The sequence below is a fragment of the Eurypyga helias genome, unplaced genomic scaffold (assembly GCF_000690775.1).
Source record: "Eurypyga helias isolate BGI_N326 unplaced genomic scaffold, ASM69077v1 scaffold12527, whole genome shotgun sequence".
Lineage (NCBI taxonomy): Eukaryota > Metazoa > Chordata > Aves > Eurypygiformes > Eurypygidae > Eurypyga > Eurypyga helias.
In genome coordinates, this window is record NW_010261217.1 from 30,032 (window position 1) to 45,540 (window position 15,509).

General features: G+C 37.8%; 1 protein-coding gene across 1 annotated transcript in view; it reads right to left on the reverse strand.

The window, feature by feature from the left end:
* The window catches only part of RB1 (retinoblastoma 1), a gene marked incomplete at its 5' end in the record, with an annotated part of 29,681 nt that overhangs the window by 12,520 nt on the left and 1,652 nt on the right, over positions 1-15,509 (reverse strand). Inside the window, 8 exons of the mRNA XM_010155303.1 lie at positions 2,157-2,234; positions 3,690-3,799; positions 6,400-6,477; positions 7,166-7,314; positions 9,601-9,711; positions 11,287-11,354; positions 12,002-12,040; positions 13,894-14,028. Coding sequence (XP_010153605.1) covers positions 2,157-2,234; positions 3,690-3,799; positions 6,400-6,477; positions 7,166-7,314; positions 9,601-9,711; positions 11,287-11,354; positions 12,002-12,040; positions 13,894-14,028 — 768 coding nt within the window. The remainder of the gene's footprint in view (positions 1-2,156; positions 2,235-3,689; positions 3,800-6,399; positions 6,478-7,165; positions 7,315-9,600; positions 9,712-11,286; positions 11,355-12,001; positions 12,041-13,893; positions 14,029-15,509) is intronic.

Here is a 15,509-nt window from a genome sequence, read left to right on the forward strand (position 1 = left end):
GTGTTGGGGGGGGGGGGGGGCTTTTATTTGTTTGTTTTAAATTTCTGTGCTATTTAACCTCAGTTTGGTTCATACCACTAAGAAAATAAGTGGAGAAAGAAGAAAAATCATTATAACTATAATGTGCAAATACACACTTCTCGTTAATCTGCTTTGTAGGAGGTTTTGGTAAAATCACTTCTGCCAAAACTCTACTAGTGATAAGGAAAAGGAGAAGACAGTGAAAAAAACTAAAATGAAAACACACGACTCATTCTCATTATGCTCTGAACTAGTACTTACACCCATTTTATCTACTGTTTTCTGTATAAATAACCAGATACAAATCCAGTGATGAAAATTAGTAGTTTCTCACCAATTTCAGCAGGCTTTAGAGCAGATCCTAAGTGTCTCAGTCCAGAAAGAAGACAGTATCAGAAGACTGAAAGTAATAAGCGTGGTGTTTCAACATAACCTGTAAGAGGCTCCACTTAATTCAGGGAATGCTAGTGAGCCACTGTCCACACTCCGCAGGTGACCAAAGGTTTGCTGCCATCTACTGACAGCTCTGTGGCTTTGTGAAAAGCAGTTAACTGCAGCCCAAATCACTGCTGGTGGATAAGCCTTCACTCGAACTGTCTTAAATGACAACAGTTTTGGAAAACTCAGAGAAAAGTCCAAGTGTGGATGGAGAGAGAATCTAAACCTCTCACGATCAAAGTTGATTTAGCACATCTCACATTTTTAGCAATGCAGAAACTCGGTACTCCTGGACTTTGTTAATAAGACTTCAGGAACATTAATGAAGCACCTTTCACAGTGTTAGAGGGCTTTAATTGTAGTATAACTGAAAAGTGTCAATAACTATATCTATCTGTCAAAAATGGCATTTGTTGTCAATTACTTCCTTAAATACACTGCATGTTAGAGATGTCACACATTCAGTCTGGGAACCGAAAGGCAAATTGATGCCTTCATGGCTAACAAAGCACCACTGTCAGGTATAAGACAATCAAATAAAACCTTCTGCAGTCAGAGGTGAATACAAGTTATTTCATATACCAATCAACATCTACCTCAGCTGCATGTCTCCTATTATTTTTATGAAGAAGCTTTTCAGAAACTTGCTGCTCTTTTGGCTAGAAAACAATTAGTTTCTGCAGATAGCATTTATTAGATTTATAGTGGATACACAAGCCCAGAGTCTAATTCATCCTTCCACAAGCATCTAAACACTGTAGAAGTATTTTTTATTAAAAACACAAATAATTTTACTCATTTGAGAAAACTGAGGTAAGAGTTACGGGCACAGTAGTTCAACGTCTCTCATCTCTACAGCATCCTAAAAAGAAAGGCATTTTTATAACCACCATGGAACAAGAACTTTGCTGTCCGATTTTAAGCCCGACACCTTAAGAACGACTGCATGTGCAGACACTTCTCTGCCAACACAGCACACAAGCATTCCAGTGACACAGCTGTTTGAGTGTCCAGGCAAAAACATGCTGATTTTGTCAAATAAACCTACGTGGCACAAGGATAAAAATGGTACATGCAAATCTCCTTTCCTTTGGTTAAGTGAATTCAAACTTGCAGTCTTTCTGCATTTGATTGTTCATCAAACAACCTCCAATTAATGCCAAATTTCTAACAAATCTGTTTTCCCCAACAGACCAAAAAATGATGCTACTCTGAAATGTTAATCTTCCCATTCAGAAAAAACAATGCCAAGAAGAAAAAGATCATGGGAGAAGAAATGTGTGTGCCTATATATTCTGGTATCAGGAAAAGAAGCCAGAAGATACAGCGCTAGAGTAAGGATGGGAAAGGAAAACGGAGGTGCAGCAGACAAAAGTACTACCACGGAAGTATAAAGCTGTGTTCTCACAAGAATACAGTAAAATATCTTACAGACATCTCGTGCTTCTTAAAACAACTCAGTAAAAAGCTTTCTCTGTTTTCCAGCAACTTCACTAGGAACTGAGAGCACTCAGTACTTCTCACCACATGCTCAGTGATCATTAGTGACCAGAACTACAGTCTGTTTTATGAGAAAAACAAAAAATAGCCCACAAAAAAGCCCCAGAGTTGCTTTAAAATTGAAATAACTACTCTGAAGATGAATATTTCTAGTTAGAATATTAAACAAAAGAACACGGCTTAAAAGAAAAACTTACCGAACAGGAGTCTGTGGAAGTATAACATTAAGTTCCTCATCTGGATGGGTTTTTACTGGTGTCCTCTCCAACTGTGAGCTACAGAAATGGAAGAAAAAATTTATGAAGAACTAATGTAATTCAAAAAAGAGTATTTTCTATAAAGACTTATTAATGTGAAAACTGCAGAACAGATTTTTAGAAGATCTAGATGTCCAACCACTCCAGCTGTCAGAACAGTGTACTTTAAATTCCCAAGTAGGTCTGCTTTGAGCAGGATGTTGGACTACATAACCAAAGTTCCCTTCCAACTTCTTTTTTTTCCCTATGATTCTATTTACAAACAACTTAATATATCAGCTGGTATTCACTCTGTTTTGATCTAATTTTAAATTAATTTATTTTTCTAGGATAGATAAAGTCACAGACTCACATCAAGTTATGGAAGTTTTGAATTGTCAGAAACCACTGGAATTTAAGAATATGACTAATAAAAAAATGTATCAAACAGAATCATAGAATATTTGGGTTGGAAGGGCCCTTTAAAAGCCATCTAGTCCAAAAGCCGCTGCAGTAAGCAGGGACATCTTCAATTCGATCAGATTGTCCAGGCCTCATCCATCCAGACCTTGAATTTTTCCAGGGATGGGGCCACTTCTCTGGGCAGCCTGCGCCAGTGTTTCACCACTCGCCTTGTAAAAAATTTCTTCCTTATTATATCTAGCCTAAATCTACCCTCTATCAATTTAAACCCGCCATCCCTTGTCCTGTCACTACAGGCCCTTGTAAAAAGTCCCCCCCAGCTTCCTTGTAGCCCCTTCAGGTACTGGAAGGCTGCAATAAGGTCTCCCCGGAGCCTTCTCTTCTCCAGGCTGAACAAGCCCAACTCTCTCAGCCTGTCCCCATAGCAGAGGTGCTCCAGTCCTCTGACCATCTTTGTGGCCACCTCTGGACCTGTACCAACAGGTCTATGACATCTGAACAGTACCAAGAAATATGCCAGGGCACTGGCACTCAATTGTTTATTCTTCTAAACCATCCATGGCACATTTCTGTCCCACACAGACTACCGTTTCCCAAACAATTTGTGGGTACAAGTCAGAAATCAGAATGGGCTGAGGACCACTCCCAGCAGGCAGCTTCTAAACACCACCATCTGATTTTAGGCAGAAGGATCTGGACAGTGAAGACCCAAGCCATTCCCCATGCCAGGTGGCTCTAGACCCTTAACACCACCTTGGGCATATCTAAAATCAACAAGCAAGATTGGCCTCGGCCTCTTCTCATGATTCCTCAGCTTTCCCTGAATGACAGGGGCTTGCACAGAGTAAGAATTAGAGTAGAGCTTCCAAATCATTTTAGGCAGTCACAGACACGTTCTCAAATTATTGAAATGATAATGTAAAGCAAGCCTGGTGATACCAGAAATACCTTAGCTGAACTACAAACCTAAGAGGCCAACAGGACACAAAGATCTCCATTTTTAACATGAGGGGGTGGGAAACAACGCAAGTTCACATTTTCTATTATAAAAGCAGTAAATGGAAATATTACCATGCTATGACATCAGGCTGCAGAGTTTCATCATGATCCAGAAATAACCTTGCATCTATATCTTTGTTTTTGAGATAGAGTTCATCATACTGTTTCGAGAGAACCTCAACCTCAAAAAAAAAAAAACCACAAAAACAACTGTATTTTACAGGAACAAGTTTGACAATTTAATGAACAATATAAGCTAGTCCTACCTCATGAATACAACGCTGAAATGCTAAGAGAATGACCTTGGAGCTCATAAAGTTACTTCTTACACAGCAGCTGTAATGTACCCAGAGGAAAATTATTGTTCCCACACGCAAAGATAACCTTTTATAAGAGAAAACAATCCAAGATCATGAGACTTTTTTGAAGAAATGTAGGTCTTGACACTGTAAAAGAGCTAAAAATAGCTAGAATGGGAGACCTAGATGTGCTAATCAAAGTAATACTTCCAGGCTCTTAAATCTTTCCTTCAAAGAAAAAAAAGAGAGCAGGAAATGTAAAATGATTGCCCTTAGAACAGCTGCCAGACAATCGGCTCCATCCCCATCTCAGCTGGTTTGGAGATGAAGGCCAAGACCCAAACTCAAACCTTCTTGTTCTGTTTCCCCATTTCATATTAATATTTGTACTGGTGTAGTTCTTGAGACATGCCTATTCCTACAAAAACACAGACCATTATTTTATATCCACATAATTGTTTTGTAAATTGCTGTTAAAAGTTTCTCAGTTGATTAGATCCCATATTGCTATGACGTCATTTTGCATGAAAAAGTTTGTTGGTTTGGGTTTTTGGAGTTTTTGAGGGGGGGAGTAATATTTTCATTTATTTATTTGGAGTGAATAACATGAACTGGAAATATAGAATTTTTTTATCAGGGCCAGATACTGGTCACCAAATCTGCTCCTGCAGAAGCAGACAGTCACCTCAGTTATCTGTTTCCTGAGCCCTCAAACATACTAAATGATGCTGTGCTCTGGCAAATTTCTGCTAAAAAAAAAAAAAAAAACCAAAAAAAAACCAACAAAAAAGGCAGCAGAGTATATGAACCCAAATTAGTCCCTTCCCAGTACCAAGAAAAAGCAAGGTGTCAAGTACCTCCTACCCAGCTTTGCTCCTCATCCCCTCGTACTGTTGCCAAATGAATTTGCTCCAAACATCTCATGGTTAAAACTTTTGATTGGGACTATTAGATCAAAGATTATCTTTCAATTCCTGCTATCATGATTTTTTATTTTAAAAGTTCATTATCTTTTCATTTTTCGTTATCTTAATGGCTTCTGCATTCCTTTTGTCTGAAATATTCCACTATTTCATAAATTTCTAGAAAATACAGATTCTCACTGCAAAAACAGCAGCTCTTAGATGAAATGGCTGAACTGGGCTCACTGGGAAGAAACCTTCAGCCAGAAATAAGAGCTCTAAATCAGTCTGTTCATCAGTCCATAAAGCCTGACCATCAAACACACAGTGAAGACAAATTAAATACCAACATTAAGCCTCAAAAGCTTTTATTGTTTTGGAAACAACATTGAAATTTATTGAAAGTTGAATGTTTTTTTAATGAAAATAAGTCAATTTACATGTCCCATATTATTATCTATCATACCGATGATCTCAGCTATGACTGATGGCTAGTTGGATCACATATATGAACTGACTACCTCTGACAGACAGCCATACAGTTTCTGGGTTTTTGACAACACCCCCTCAGGCACTCAAGTTTCAGGAGCAGGGATGCCATGACTGGATTTTTCTTCAGTTACACTGTTTTATAGAATTTTCACCAGCAGAGTCTTAGACTGAAAATTTTGATACTGTGCTTAAATTCAGCAGCTTTGGATGATTTCCCACATTGATTTAAGAATAAGCTGTATAATGACCTTAGCCTGGAATTTTATACAAGGCTTGCCAACTATATATACACATAAAGTCTAAACAGACTACTGACACCCTGAAATTAATTTTGGAAGAGACTAAGATCTTCAGTGGGCCTTTTACTTTGTCCCCCACCCAACACACGATGAAACTGAACAAAACACATATTTGTCTAAATCTTGCAGACCTTCAAAGGCTTTAGCAGCTGCTTATTTTCACGTTACCACATCTACTGGTGACACACAGTTAAACCTATTATTTTAAGACTGAGGGATGTAAATACGTTGCAAGAAGTTACCTACTAAGGCGCGCTCTTGCAAGTGATTGCATAGTCTGCTGCATCCAGGCTGCAGCTCAGTAAGGTGAAAGTAATTCTGCATGGACGCAGCACTCCAAACTGACAGTTGTGAAACCAAGCCTAATCTTCTGGGTATCTCTCCAACACGACTGCAGTAACATGTCTCAATTATATTCAAATTAAGGTGTGTAATTTAAGACTGCAGGCATTTATAGACTGACTTCAGAGACCTGATATTGTAATAGTTGTATTTTAGATTAATGGCCTCACAAAGATCATGGATACGCAACTCTTAAGTCATGTTTTGCTTTGAGCCAAAGCACTGGTTCGGCCTCAGGAAATCCATTTACTAAGTTCAAATGCGAAAGCTAAATATAGTTCATGAATATTGGAATCCCTGCTAAGCCACGTTGCTGAAAAACACTGCATTTTGCTAGATGATTTTAGAACCACTTATTACAACTTCATCAGTGCGTAAAGGGAAACTTGAGCAATTTGGCATGAAGTAAAGCAGTGTTGTTGAACAGTCCTAAAATTCCTCCAATTACCTCTGGTAGTCCATTTGAAGCTGCAATACCAATAGTATTCAAGAAAGGAATAAAGCTTGTGAAATACACATTTTTGACCTAAAAAAGGAAAAAAACCATAACATTAGCAATGTGCAGAGGCAGCCATGCATACATGCTTTCACATCTTTAAATCAAGAAACTAAATGAGACGCTTCTGTCACGCACTGGGTTTTGTTTTTAATAAAGCAAAAATTAAATTGCTTACATACCCAAAACCAGAGTGATATGCAAGCATGCAGCGCGCAATCCAATGCTAGAACACTAAACAACTAAACTGGGAAAGAACCTGCACTCTTGCATTTCTGCTTCCATCATCTTCTTGGATATTCAAAAATCAGTCCTTTTTACACAAGAACAGATTTATAGAGCGAAGGAAAAGGGGAATGGGGTCCTTAATATCCCACGCAGAAGCAATGTGCTGGTTGTGTACATTTTCTCACCAAAGGACGCAGCTGTGAAACCCCACCAGTGCAGCCCTGCCTCCACATGCTACCTGTAACTTCCTATTGCACTGCTCACGCTGCAGTTTCCCTGGCAAAGTTATCACCCATACCAAAGGGCTTGCTTTTGAGGTGCTTTTTGTTAATTTATTTATTTTTAAAGTACCTACTAGAAAAATGGTAGAACTTGAGAGAACAGTTAAGCAGGCACAAATACTGAGATTTAAAAAGACCATTTAAACAAATGCAAATTCCTGATGGGTTTTAGCAGCAAGATCTAACAGGCTTTAAAACACAGGCATTACCTCATCTAAATTACAATCATGCTCTTTACAAAGGACTTCAATAACTTTTGTATCGGTATCAATTTGCTTTGAAGTACGGGTACTCCTGTTCTGACCTCTTCTTGGAGTTCGAGCTGAACCATTAACAGCCACTGCAGTCACAGCAGACTCTGGAAGGATAGTCAGAACCACCACAAGGTTAGAGTCATCTTAAGAAAGATTTAAATTTTTAAACCCAAGAGATTTAAATTTTTTATATGCTTTTTCAGGTCCTCTTCTTAAATAATTCCCTTTTCATCTGTTCAGCTAGGTAACAAACCTTCATTACAGAAAACCTATACAAAAAGAAAACTTATTTTTAAATTGCTCTAGCAGTATTTGGACATTTTGTTTTTTAAAAAGCTATTCCACACAGAATGCAGTAGCACTTTTTGTAAGTAATTTGAATAAGCATCTCTTTTGCAAAGCTAGGAAACTCTTCTCTTTTCACAGATGAGTAACTTCATTCTGTTTTACACAGAAGTGTAAATCAAGGAGCTGAAAGAGTAACCTCACTCTACACGCCTGAAGGTTAATAAAGTCAGTGCAGGATTTGAGTGCTGGTGGGAATGTGAAATATGGTTCTGCAGGAATTTCCTCCTTTCCCTAAATACCCCCAGGCAAACAAGCAGGAACAAACAAGTTCACCTTGAAGAAGACACCAAAAAAACCCCTAATTTAGTGAGGTAAAAATATTTCATTTTGTTAAGCTTGAAGTAAATAGCTTCAATACTCTCAGCTTGAAATACTTGAATTATGTTGGTCACATGCATTAATATCATTAAATATTGTTGGTTTAAACTGACTCTCCCATCAGCATACTGTTCTCATCTGTAACTTCACCTGTATTTGACAACTCTTCTGAGAAAATCTGACAAACTACACTGTGTGGGTGGTTGCATCTTTAATCCCCTCAGCCTTAGTCAGATCATGAAGCTTGACATCACTTAGCACAACGTGAAGCCTCTCGGTCACGAGGGTTTGAACAATACACTCTGTTATGTGCTGTAAGAACGAAGCGCTGTTTGACAGTTTACACAGCACCTGCACATATCCACAACCTCAAGTGAGAAATCTAATGCTTTACGCTTAGGACAGCGGTACCCATAATTGCAACTTAGTCTGAAGTGACAGCATTTCTTTTCTAGATACAATGCACAGAACCAAACTGGTTCCAATACTGAGCTCCTAATCTTCAGAGCGTCACTAAAAAAAAAAATATTAAGTTGAGGCGAACACAGAGTTTGAAACCAGGTAGTTTCAGTCCAGTGTCCTTTGAAAAAGATGTTCTTTGTAACACCTGAGATAAGCAGTGGCATGTCTCTCCTGCCATGAATGACAAATTCAAATTCAACAGTACTGCAGAAGGACAGGGATTTGTCTGCCACAATAAAAATGAGGTTGTCCTTACCTTCAGTAAATAATTACTAGGTCAGATAAATATCCTCCAAAACAAGACATCAAAAGATTGTAGCAGTGAATACATCATCTATTCAGTGACATTATAACCCAAGTGGGTATTTAGTTGCGAAACAAAGAAATAAAGCAAGTAGATTTAGGCTACAAATACTAGTGTCACATCCAAAGCCAGCAGAGGATAAATCAGTTAGTAATCAAAAAAACTGTTTTCTGCAGACTGTGGCTCCAAGTACTTCGGTATATCTATTCCCATAGCTTGCAGGAGAAAATATTCAACAAAAACAAATTTCATCTTTGAAAGTGACCATAAATGCTTACTTTCTCTGCCTTTTTAGTGAGGTTTTCCAGGTTTTCAGTATAAAAACATGAATGTACAAAAAGTTACTGCTGAGCAGAAGTTTCTGTAATGAAGACCCACTATATTTTTACTTAAAACAGAGACACTTGCTTATAACAAAGGGGATGTAATAAAAATAAAGCTGTGTACATTCTACCTCTACCGTTTTATTTTGCGCTACCACTGCAATTATGTTTTCTATCCACTGTGTATTCCCATTAAATGCCTGTATAGTCCAGGATCTTGTATATTTCTGCTGTCATCACACTGTTATATGTCAGTGAAATAACAGTCATAGGACCATCTTTTCTTTTTGTAACTCTTAAGAAAACCTGAATAATAGTTCTCAGTCACCATCTACCCAGAACCTGGATTCTTTTACCGAAGTAAAACTGTTCTAACGAGCCCCTGAACAACTTGTATGGGCAGAGAACACAGCAAACAGATGGTAGGAATAGAAAAAAAAAATTAATTATATTAAAGACACTGCTACGTTCAGATAACTTAAGTTCACCATCATCTAAATTGAACTAACATAAAAAAATCCATTTTAATAAGCTTAAGAAGTTTTATTATGTTGACGATGACTGTTAACATGACACTAATAGAAATTTAACCAATTTACTTTCTACTTTAGTGAACAAAACACTAAAATCCTTACTGTATGGTTCCTTGAGCATAGCAGGAGGTGACAGTTTGATAAAATAATCTAAGACACACAGCAACAACTGGAAAGAAATCACCAGATCATCTTCCACTTGCAACACTTTACCTGCAAACGTTCAAAAAGGTAAAGAAAACCTTGTGAGATGCTTTACAATTTTAAAAGTAATGTTGAAAAAAATACATATTTGGAAGTTCACTAATAAAACACTACAATTACAGTTCAGAAAGCATCATACAGTGCTCTTTAAAGGCTACTGATTTTAAAACTCATGGTTGTTAAAGAGGTTTGTTGCTTTAGAAATAGCATACATATAAATAAACTTACTGTGCACAAAATTCATACCTCTCAGTGCTAATTCCTGATTTCTTTTTCTTTCCACTATAATGGAATAACAGCGCAGACTATTTTACCTACACATACCTCTTATTTCTATGCAGTCCTTCCTCACTGTTTTTGGGAAAGCTGCTATGTATTCAGAAAGCAGGAGTTGCTAGTATATAGTGAGGAGAAATTCAAAACATGCTACCACACTGCATGCTCAGCCTCTCAAATTTAGATGAAACAACTTAAAATTCACACAAACATTAACATGAAGAGTACTTATAAAGTGACATTATTCCAGCTGTTCCCAAATTACACTTCATATTATAGAGAAGATCTGCAGGGCCATACCAAGATGGCATGCATTGCCACAGGAAATTCAGCAAGCCTATAGAGATCCTGAACACCTAGAGACCACCACTTCTGCTCTATTTAAACACGCAACTTTTTTATTTATTTTCCATCACAATTAGCAAGCATCACGCAGGCTCTCCTGTGACTTCCACTACTTGCTGGTAAATTTTAGCTTTCCTTATTCCCAATGAAAAGGCAGGCTAGAAACACTCTGTGGGTTTTGCTCTGTGCTCGCGCTTGGAGAGTTCTAGTGAAAAAGGCTCCATGAAGCTCAACTGATCCAAGACTGATTTTACTGGCAGAAATGTGCACACTTTGCTGATAACACAGACCTAGAGTAAGCAGCAACTAAGATACACAATTCATTCCTTTGTGTAGGATTAATACAACAAGACAGGCCTCCGTGGACTGCTGTAATTGTTTCATCACACCTTTTCAAGGAGAAACTGTACTATGCAATTTCAGGAATTTATTATCTGATATTATCATCATAATTAAATTTTATTTCTTTATTTTTTTAATACATTTATAATATAGATAAGCCTATTACAAAAATCCTACCAGTCTTTTCAAGTATTCATCCATTATTAAAGTATTGGCAGATTGTAAAGCAACTTAGAATAGACTCAAATACAGAATAAGAGCCATCAAAGTAAAAAAATCCCACACTTAGAAAGCATAAAAAAATATATTTATATACACAGGAAGCTATAGAAGTTAAAAGAATAGCCAAATTGTATAGACAGAAATATTACTGGGTACTTAACAAAAGCCATGCAACATCCCACTTAGAAGGCATAAAAAAATATATACACAGGAAGCTATAGAAGTTAAAAGAATAGCCAAATTGTATAGACAGAAATATTACTGGGTACTTAACAAAAGCCATGCAACATCCTGGGCCTACACTATGGATGTTGGTAATAAGGATGCCAGTCTCATACTGGACACATAAAACAAACCCATAATACTCATTAAAATAACTGTATTTTAATCACAACTAACCTTTTGCCAGCAAAAAAGTAATCCAGTAATTTTTTAGGACTAATACAGAACTGAGTTCAGCAGAAATCCTGTAGAGACACAATAATAAAGTGTTTGCATTAATGGCTCCATTTATTAAATTTAAACCATAGTCTGTGAAAAGATGCTTCAGTTGCATGGAATAAGTTAAGACAACATGCACCATTTCCCATATAGTTAAGTTTATTAATAATCTCATTCCAATCCCTACATAATTATGACTACGCATTTGAAAAAATTAAGTCTCTGTAAAGCCATTCAAGAATCTGTATCATTCTTGGAAAAGAAAGTGAACGTGGATAATTCACTTAACTGTTACGAGCTGTTTTCTCTCTTGTGCCCTAATGCCCTATTCTCCAGTCACAGCATGAACGCAAGCTCATTTAGGAGTTGCTACGGCATCTTTTTCATCCATTCATTTGTTGCTATGATTAGGAAGCTCACTCTCCAAAAGTTCCTTTCCACCATGCCAAGACACACGCCATTGGGTGGCAATCCTTCATGGAGGAAGTGATCAAATATATATATCACTGATGCAGCTTTCATCATCTCTCACTGAAATTCAAAGTCCCCACTAAATCTAAATTAAACACATGACACACTATGACTCAGGTCAGTCTTAACGGGTTAAAAAACAAAATGCTGACACATTTTACATCCTATCTTGACAAACACTATTGAGGAAAGTCAAACTTACTCACTACTAGGTTGTTCCAGATAAATAAGGCCACAAGTCCTAGAAGATAAAAATAAATTCTTATTTTTAAACACTTTTCTGAAAGCAAAGTGTGTAGCATCTTTGACTTCAGCGTAGTAGAACATGCTAGTTCACAAAACATTACTCTAACTTTAAAAAAATGCCGACTCTTGGAGAACACATTAACAACAGACAAACTAAAGCCCTGCGAGAGCTGAAATAATGCTGTTGCTGGCAAGTTTATGTCAGAACTTGCATAGCACAACAATTTTAATTTGGTACAATAAAATTTGTTATTTTCTTCCAGAAAGACAGGATTTGTATGCACATTGTTACTCAGTGGCTTGTAAAACAGAGCAAAGGATGTGCTAGAGCTGTGCAGAACTCCATATGAACACCCATTTTAAAACCTTTGCTTTGTCACTGCAAGCCTTGCAATATAATGGTCCTACCTAATTATTCCAGGTACATGTAATTTCAAGAAATAAATTCAGTTTATTCATAAATAAAAACAGGGGGAACACACATATTTCATATCCTTCTATTTGAAGACATTACCGCAGTTCAAGTTCTGAACAAGTAAGCAAGTGAAGAAGAGTTTGAGGAGGAACAAAAAGCAAAACATGCCTGTGTAAACCTGCAATGACACTTTTATAGCCCAGAAAAGACTTGTAAGTAATTTGCTTTTACCCACTGAAACTTCGATAGAACTTCATAGCTTTGAGGCAACTATAAACTTTTCAAAAATATTGTGATACACACATTACCCAAGCTAATGGTTAAGTGTGACTGATGGGACTTTGAAAAGATAAATAAAACTATCACATTTCTGCCTTGATTCTATAAACTCCCAAGGGGTGACCTGCCACCCCTTTCCAGGGTGATTTAAGGGATATTTGAGAGCCTTTTGTGGTTTGGGAAGCAAAATGTTACAGCAACTCAAACTCCTGGAGGTGAAAAATACCACAGTGATCTGAAGCAACGGCATCAAGTAATATGAGCATCATGAAACGATGCTTCAATGCTTAAGAACATGAAACAGTTTTCTACTGGTACATGCTATAAAGAATTTCACAGGCTGATAAAAATTGCCTCAGAGGATATCAGATCTTGCCAATACTCATCTGTGCTAGCACACATTAGCCTGTAAAAAGATCTAAAGCCTTTATCATCTTTGTCTTCACATTAAAGCACGGAGTGCGGCAACTTCCCACCTTGGAAAAACAGCACCTTGAATAAAGCATCCATTTGAGAATCTGATTTTCAAGTTATACACAAAAAGCTCTGAGCGCTCTGCCATAAGCACATTCATTTTCTTTTGTACAAAGAAAATGTCCCTCGATTTTCATTGTATGGTCAGCTAAACCACTTGAGAAAGTTTACCTCTGATTACAAGTGAGAACTGTTAACAGAGCAGGCTCTGCAACATCCCCAGACACTGGAACAAACAGCATTCAGTTCCAGATCTGGGAGAAAGAAAGACTACCTTATTTGTGCCTTTTTTTTTTTTTTTTTTCCCCAGAACTCCTCAGAAACTCTTGGAAAAGAATTTGGGGAGGGGTGGACAGGCAGAAACCTCCCTTAACTAAAAAAATATTAGACAGCAAACCAATCCTTACACTTGTAAAAAGCTTAGCAAATGGACTAGCAACCACTTGTCATGCTGTTCTTGTACCGCAACAAAGGGGTTGTTTAACAGAGCATTGTAATAGTTATGGAGTAAAATAAGGCGTGTTTATTCAAGGCATGTAAAGAGTTCCTTTTCCCTGTTCTGTAAATATTAGCACACAGTTTAAATGGGCTCTTTCTAGTACACAGTTTGAAAAATCTAAATACTTAAATGTCGACAGCCGTAAAGAATTCATAATTTTGAAATGAAAAACATATACTACCTTTCAAACTTGTGGTATAGTGCAAGTAATACATCATATTTCTTTTTCAGCCTTGATACAGTGCTATCAACTTTAGTGCTTACAGTATCCATGTTAACATCCACTTCTTTCAGAAACTGAAAAAATGTGCATACACTGAAAAACAAGAAAAAAATATGCCAGATTATCATAACTGAGAATGACCATTATGCAACAGATCTTTAAAAACCCCACCAAAACCCACTGCCTTACCTCCTCCAGCACATTCTTACTACAACCAGCAGTCACTGAGAACCTTGCCTTGATTAACACTACTGCCTTACCTTGTGCCCCATACACCACCTTTACGTTTCCCAGCTCTAGGAAAGCTGTTCTACTAGATAGCACAGGCCTCTCGTGATATGGGCTCTACTGCAGCAAGGATTTTCTTGGCTAGCACAGATATCTTTGGAAGTCAGAATTTGCTAACTAGACACATCTTGGTTCCTTGCTTTGACAGTAAAACCACAAATATCCAACACTGACATCTCAACTCTTCTGATCTAGCTAAAAGTTCTACTTCAGAAATGTTTCTACTACTCCCTAGGAACATGAACCTTGGTTCCATCCATGCTAAAGAGAGACCTAAGAGTGAAAAACGAGATCAGTGCATTGAACTGAATGGAATTCAAAGTCTTTCAACAAGGACTACCTCACTCTTTGGAAATACTATTAGACAGGAGACCAAACGTTTCCCTACTCATCCATGTAATATTATGGCCACCAAGAAAGCATTTTGTCATTTTGTTCACAACCAGAACGAGCAGATTACTAAAAATAAAATTGCAGGATTCTATCAAATATATTCAGCTATTTCAAATTCATCACATACATTTTGATCCTTTATCAGAATATAGGATGCCGAGAGGTATTTTTTTAACTTTTGTCAGATTAAAAACCAGAATATAAAACCAGTCAGAAGTTCATTTGGGATCTCTTTTGCTGTAGAATGAAAGATCTTTCCAAAATATCTGTGTGGCTCCAGAGGATAACAGGACTGGTAGATATCTCTGCCAGATTGACCTTATAGCTCACAAAAAGCCCAGGACTAACAAGCAATTGAGTATTGCTAAAATAAAAATCATCAGAATAATAGATTACACTTTGAAACCCCAAGGGAAAAAAATCTCCGTTTACAGCACAAGTTGGTCCGTACTCAGGTGGAACACGCTGAATGTCGCTGCACAAATGCAATTAGATTTCATGCATGAGGCTCCAATTTGATCAAGACTGATGTAGTGGGTTTGCACGGTAAGGTTTTAGTAGCTGCGGGGGGTGCTACAGGGGTGGCTTCTGTGAGAAGCTGCTGGGAACCTCCCCTGTGTCTGACAGAGCTGATGCCAGCCGGCTCCGAGACAGACCCACCACTGGCAATGACCAAGCCCATGAGCAACAGTGGTAATACCTCTGGGATAACGTGAGAAGAGGGGTTGAAGTGGAAAAAGAAAACTGCAGCCAGAGAGAGATGTGAGAGAACATCTCTGTAGACAAAAAGGTCCATGGAGGAGGCAGCACTCCAGACACCACAGCAGAGATTCCCTGGCAGCCTGTGGTGCAGACCATGGGGAGGCCGGCTGTGCCCTGCCGCCATGGACGGT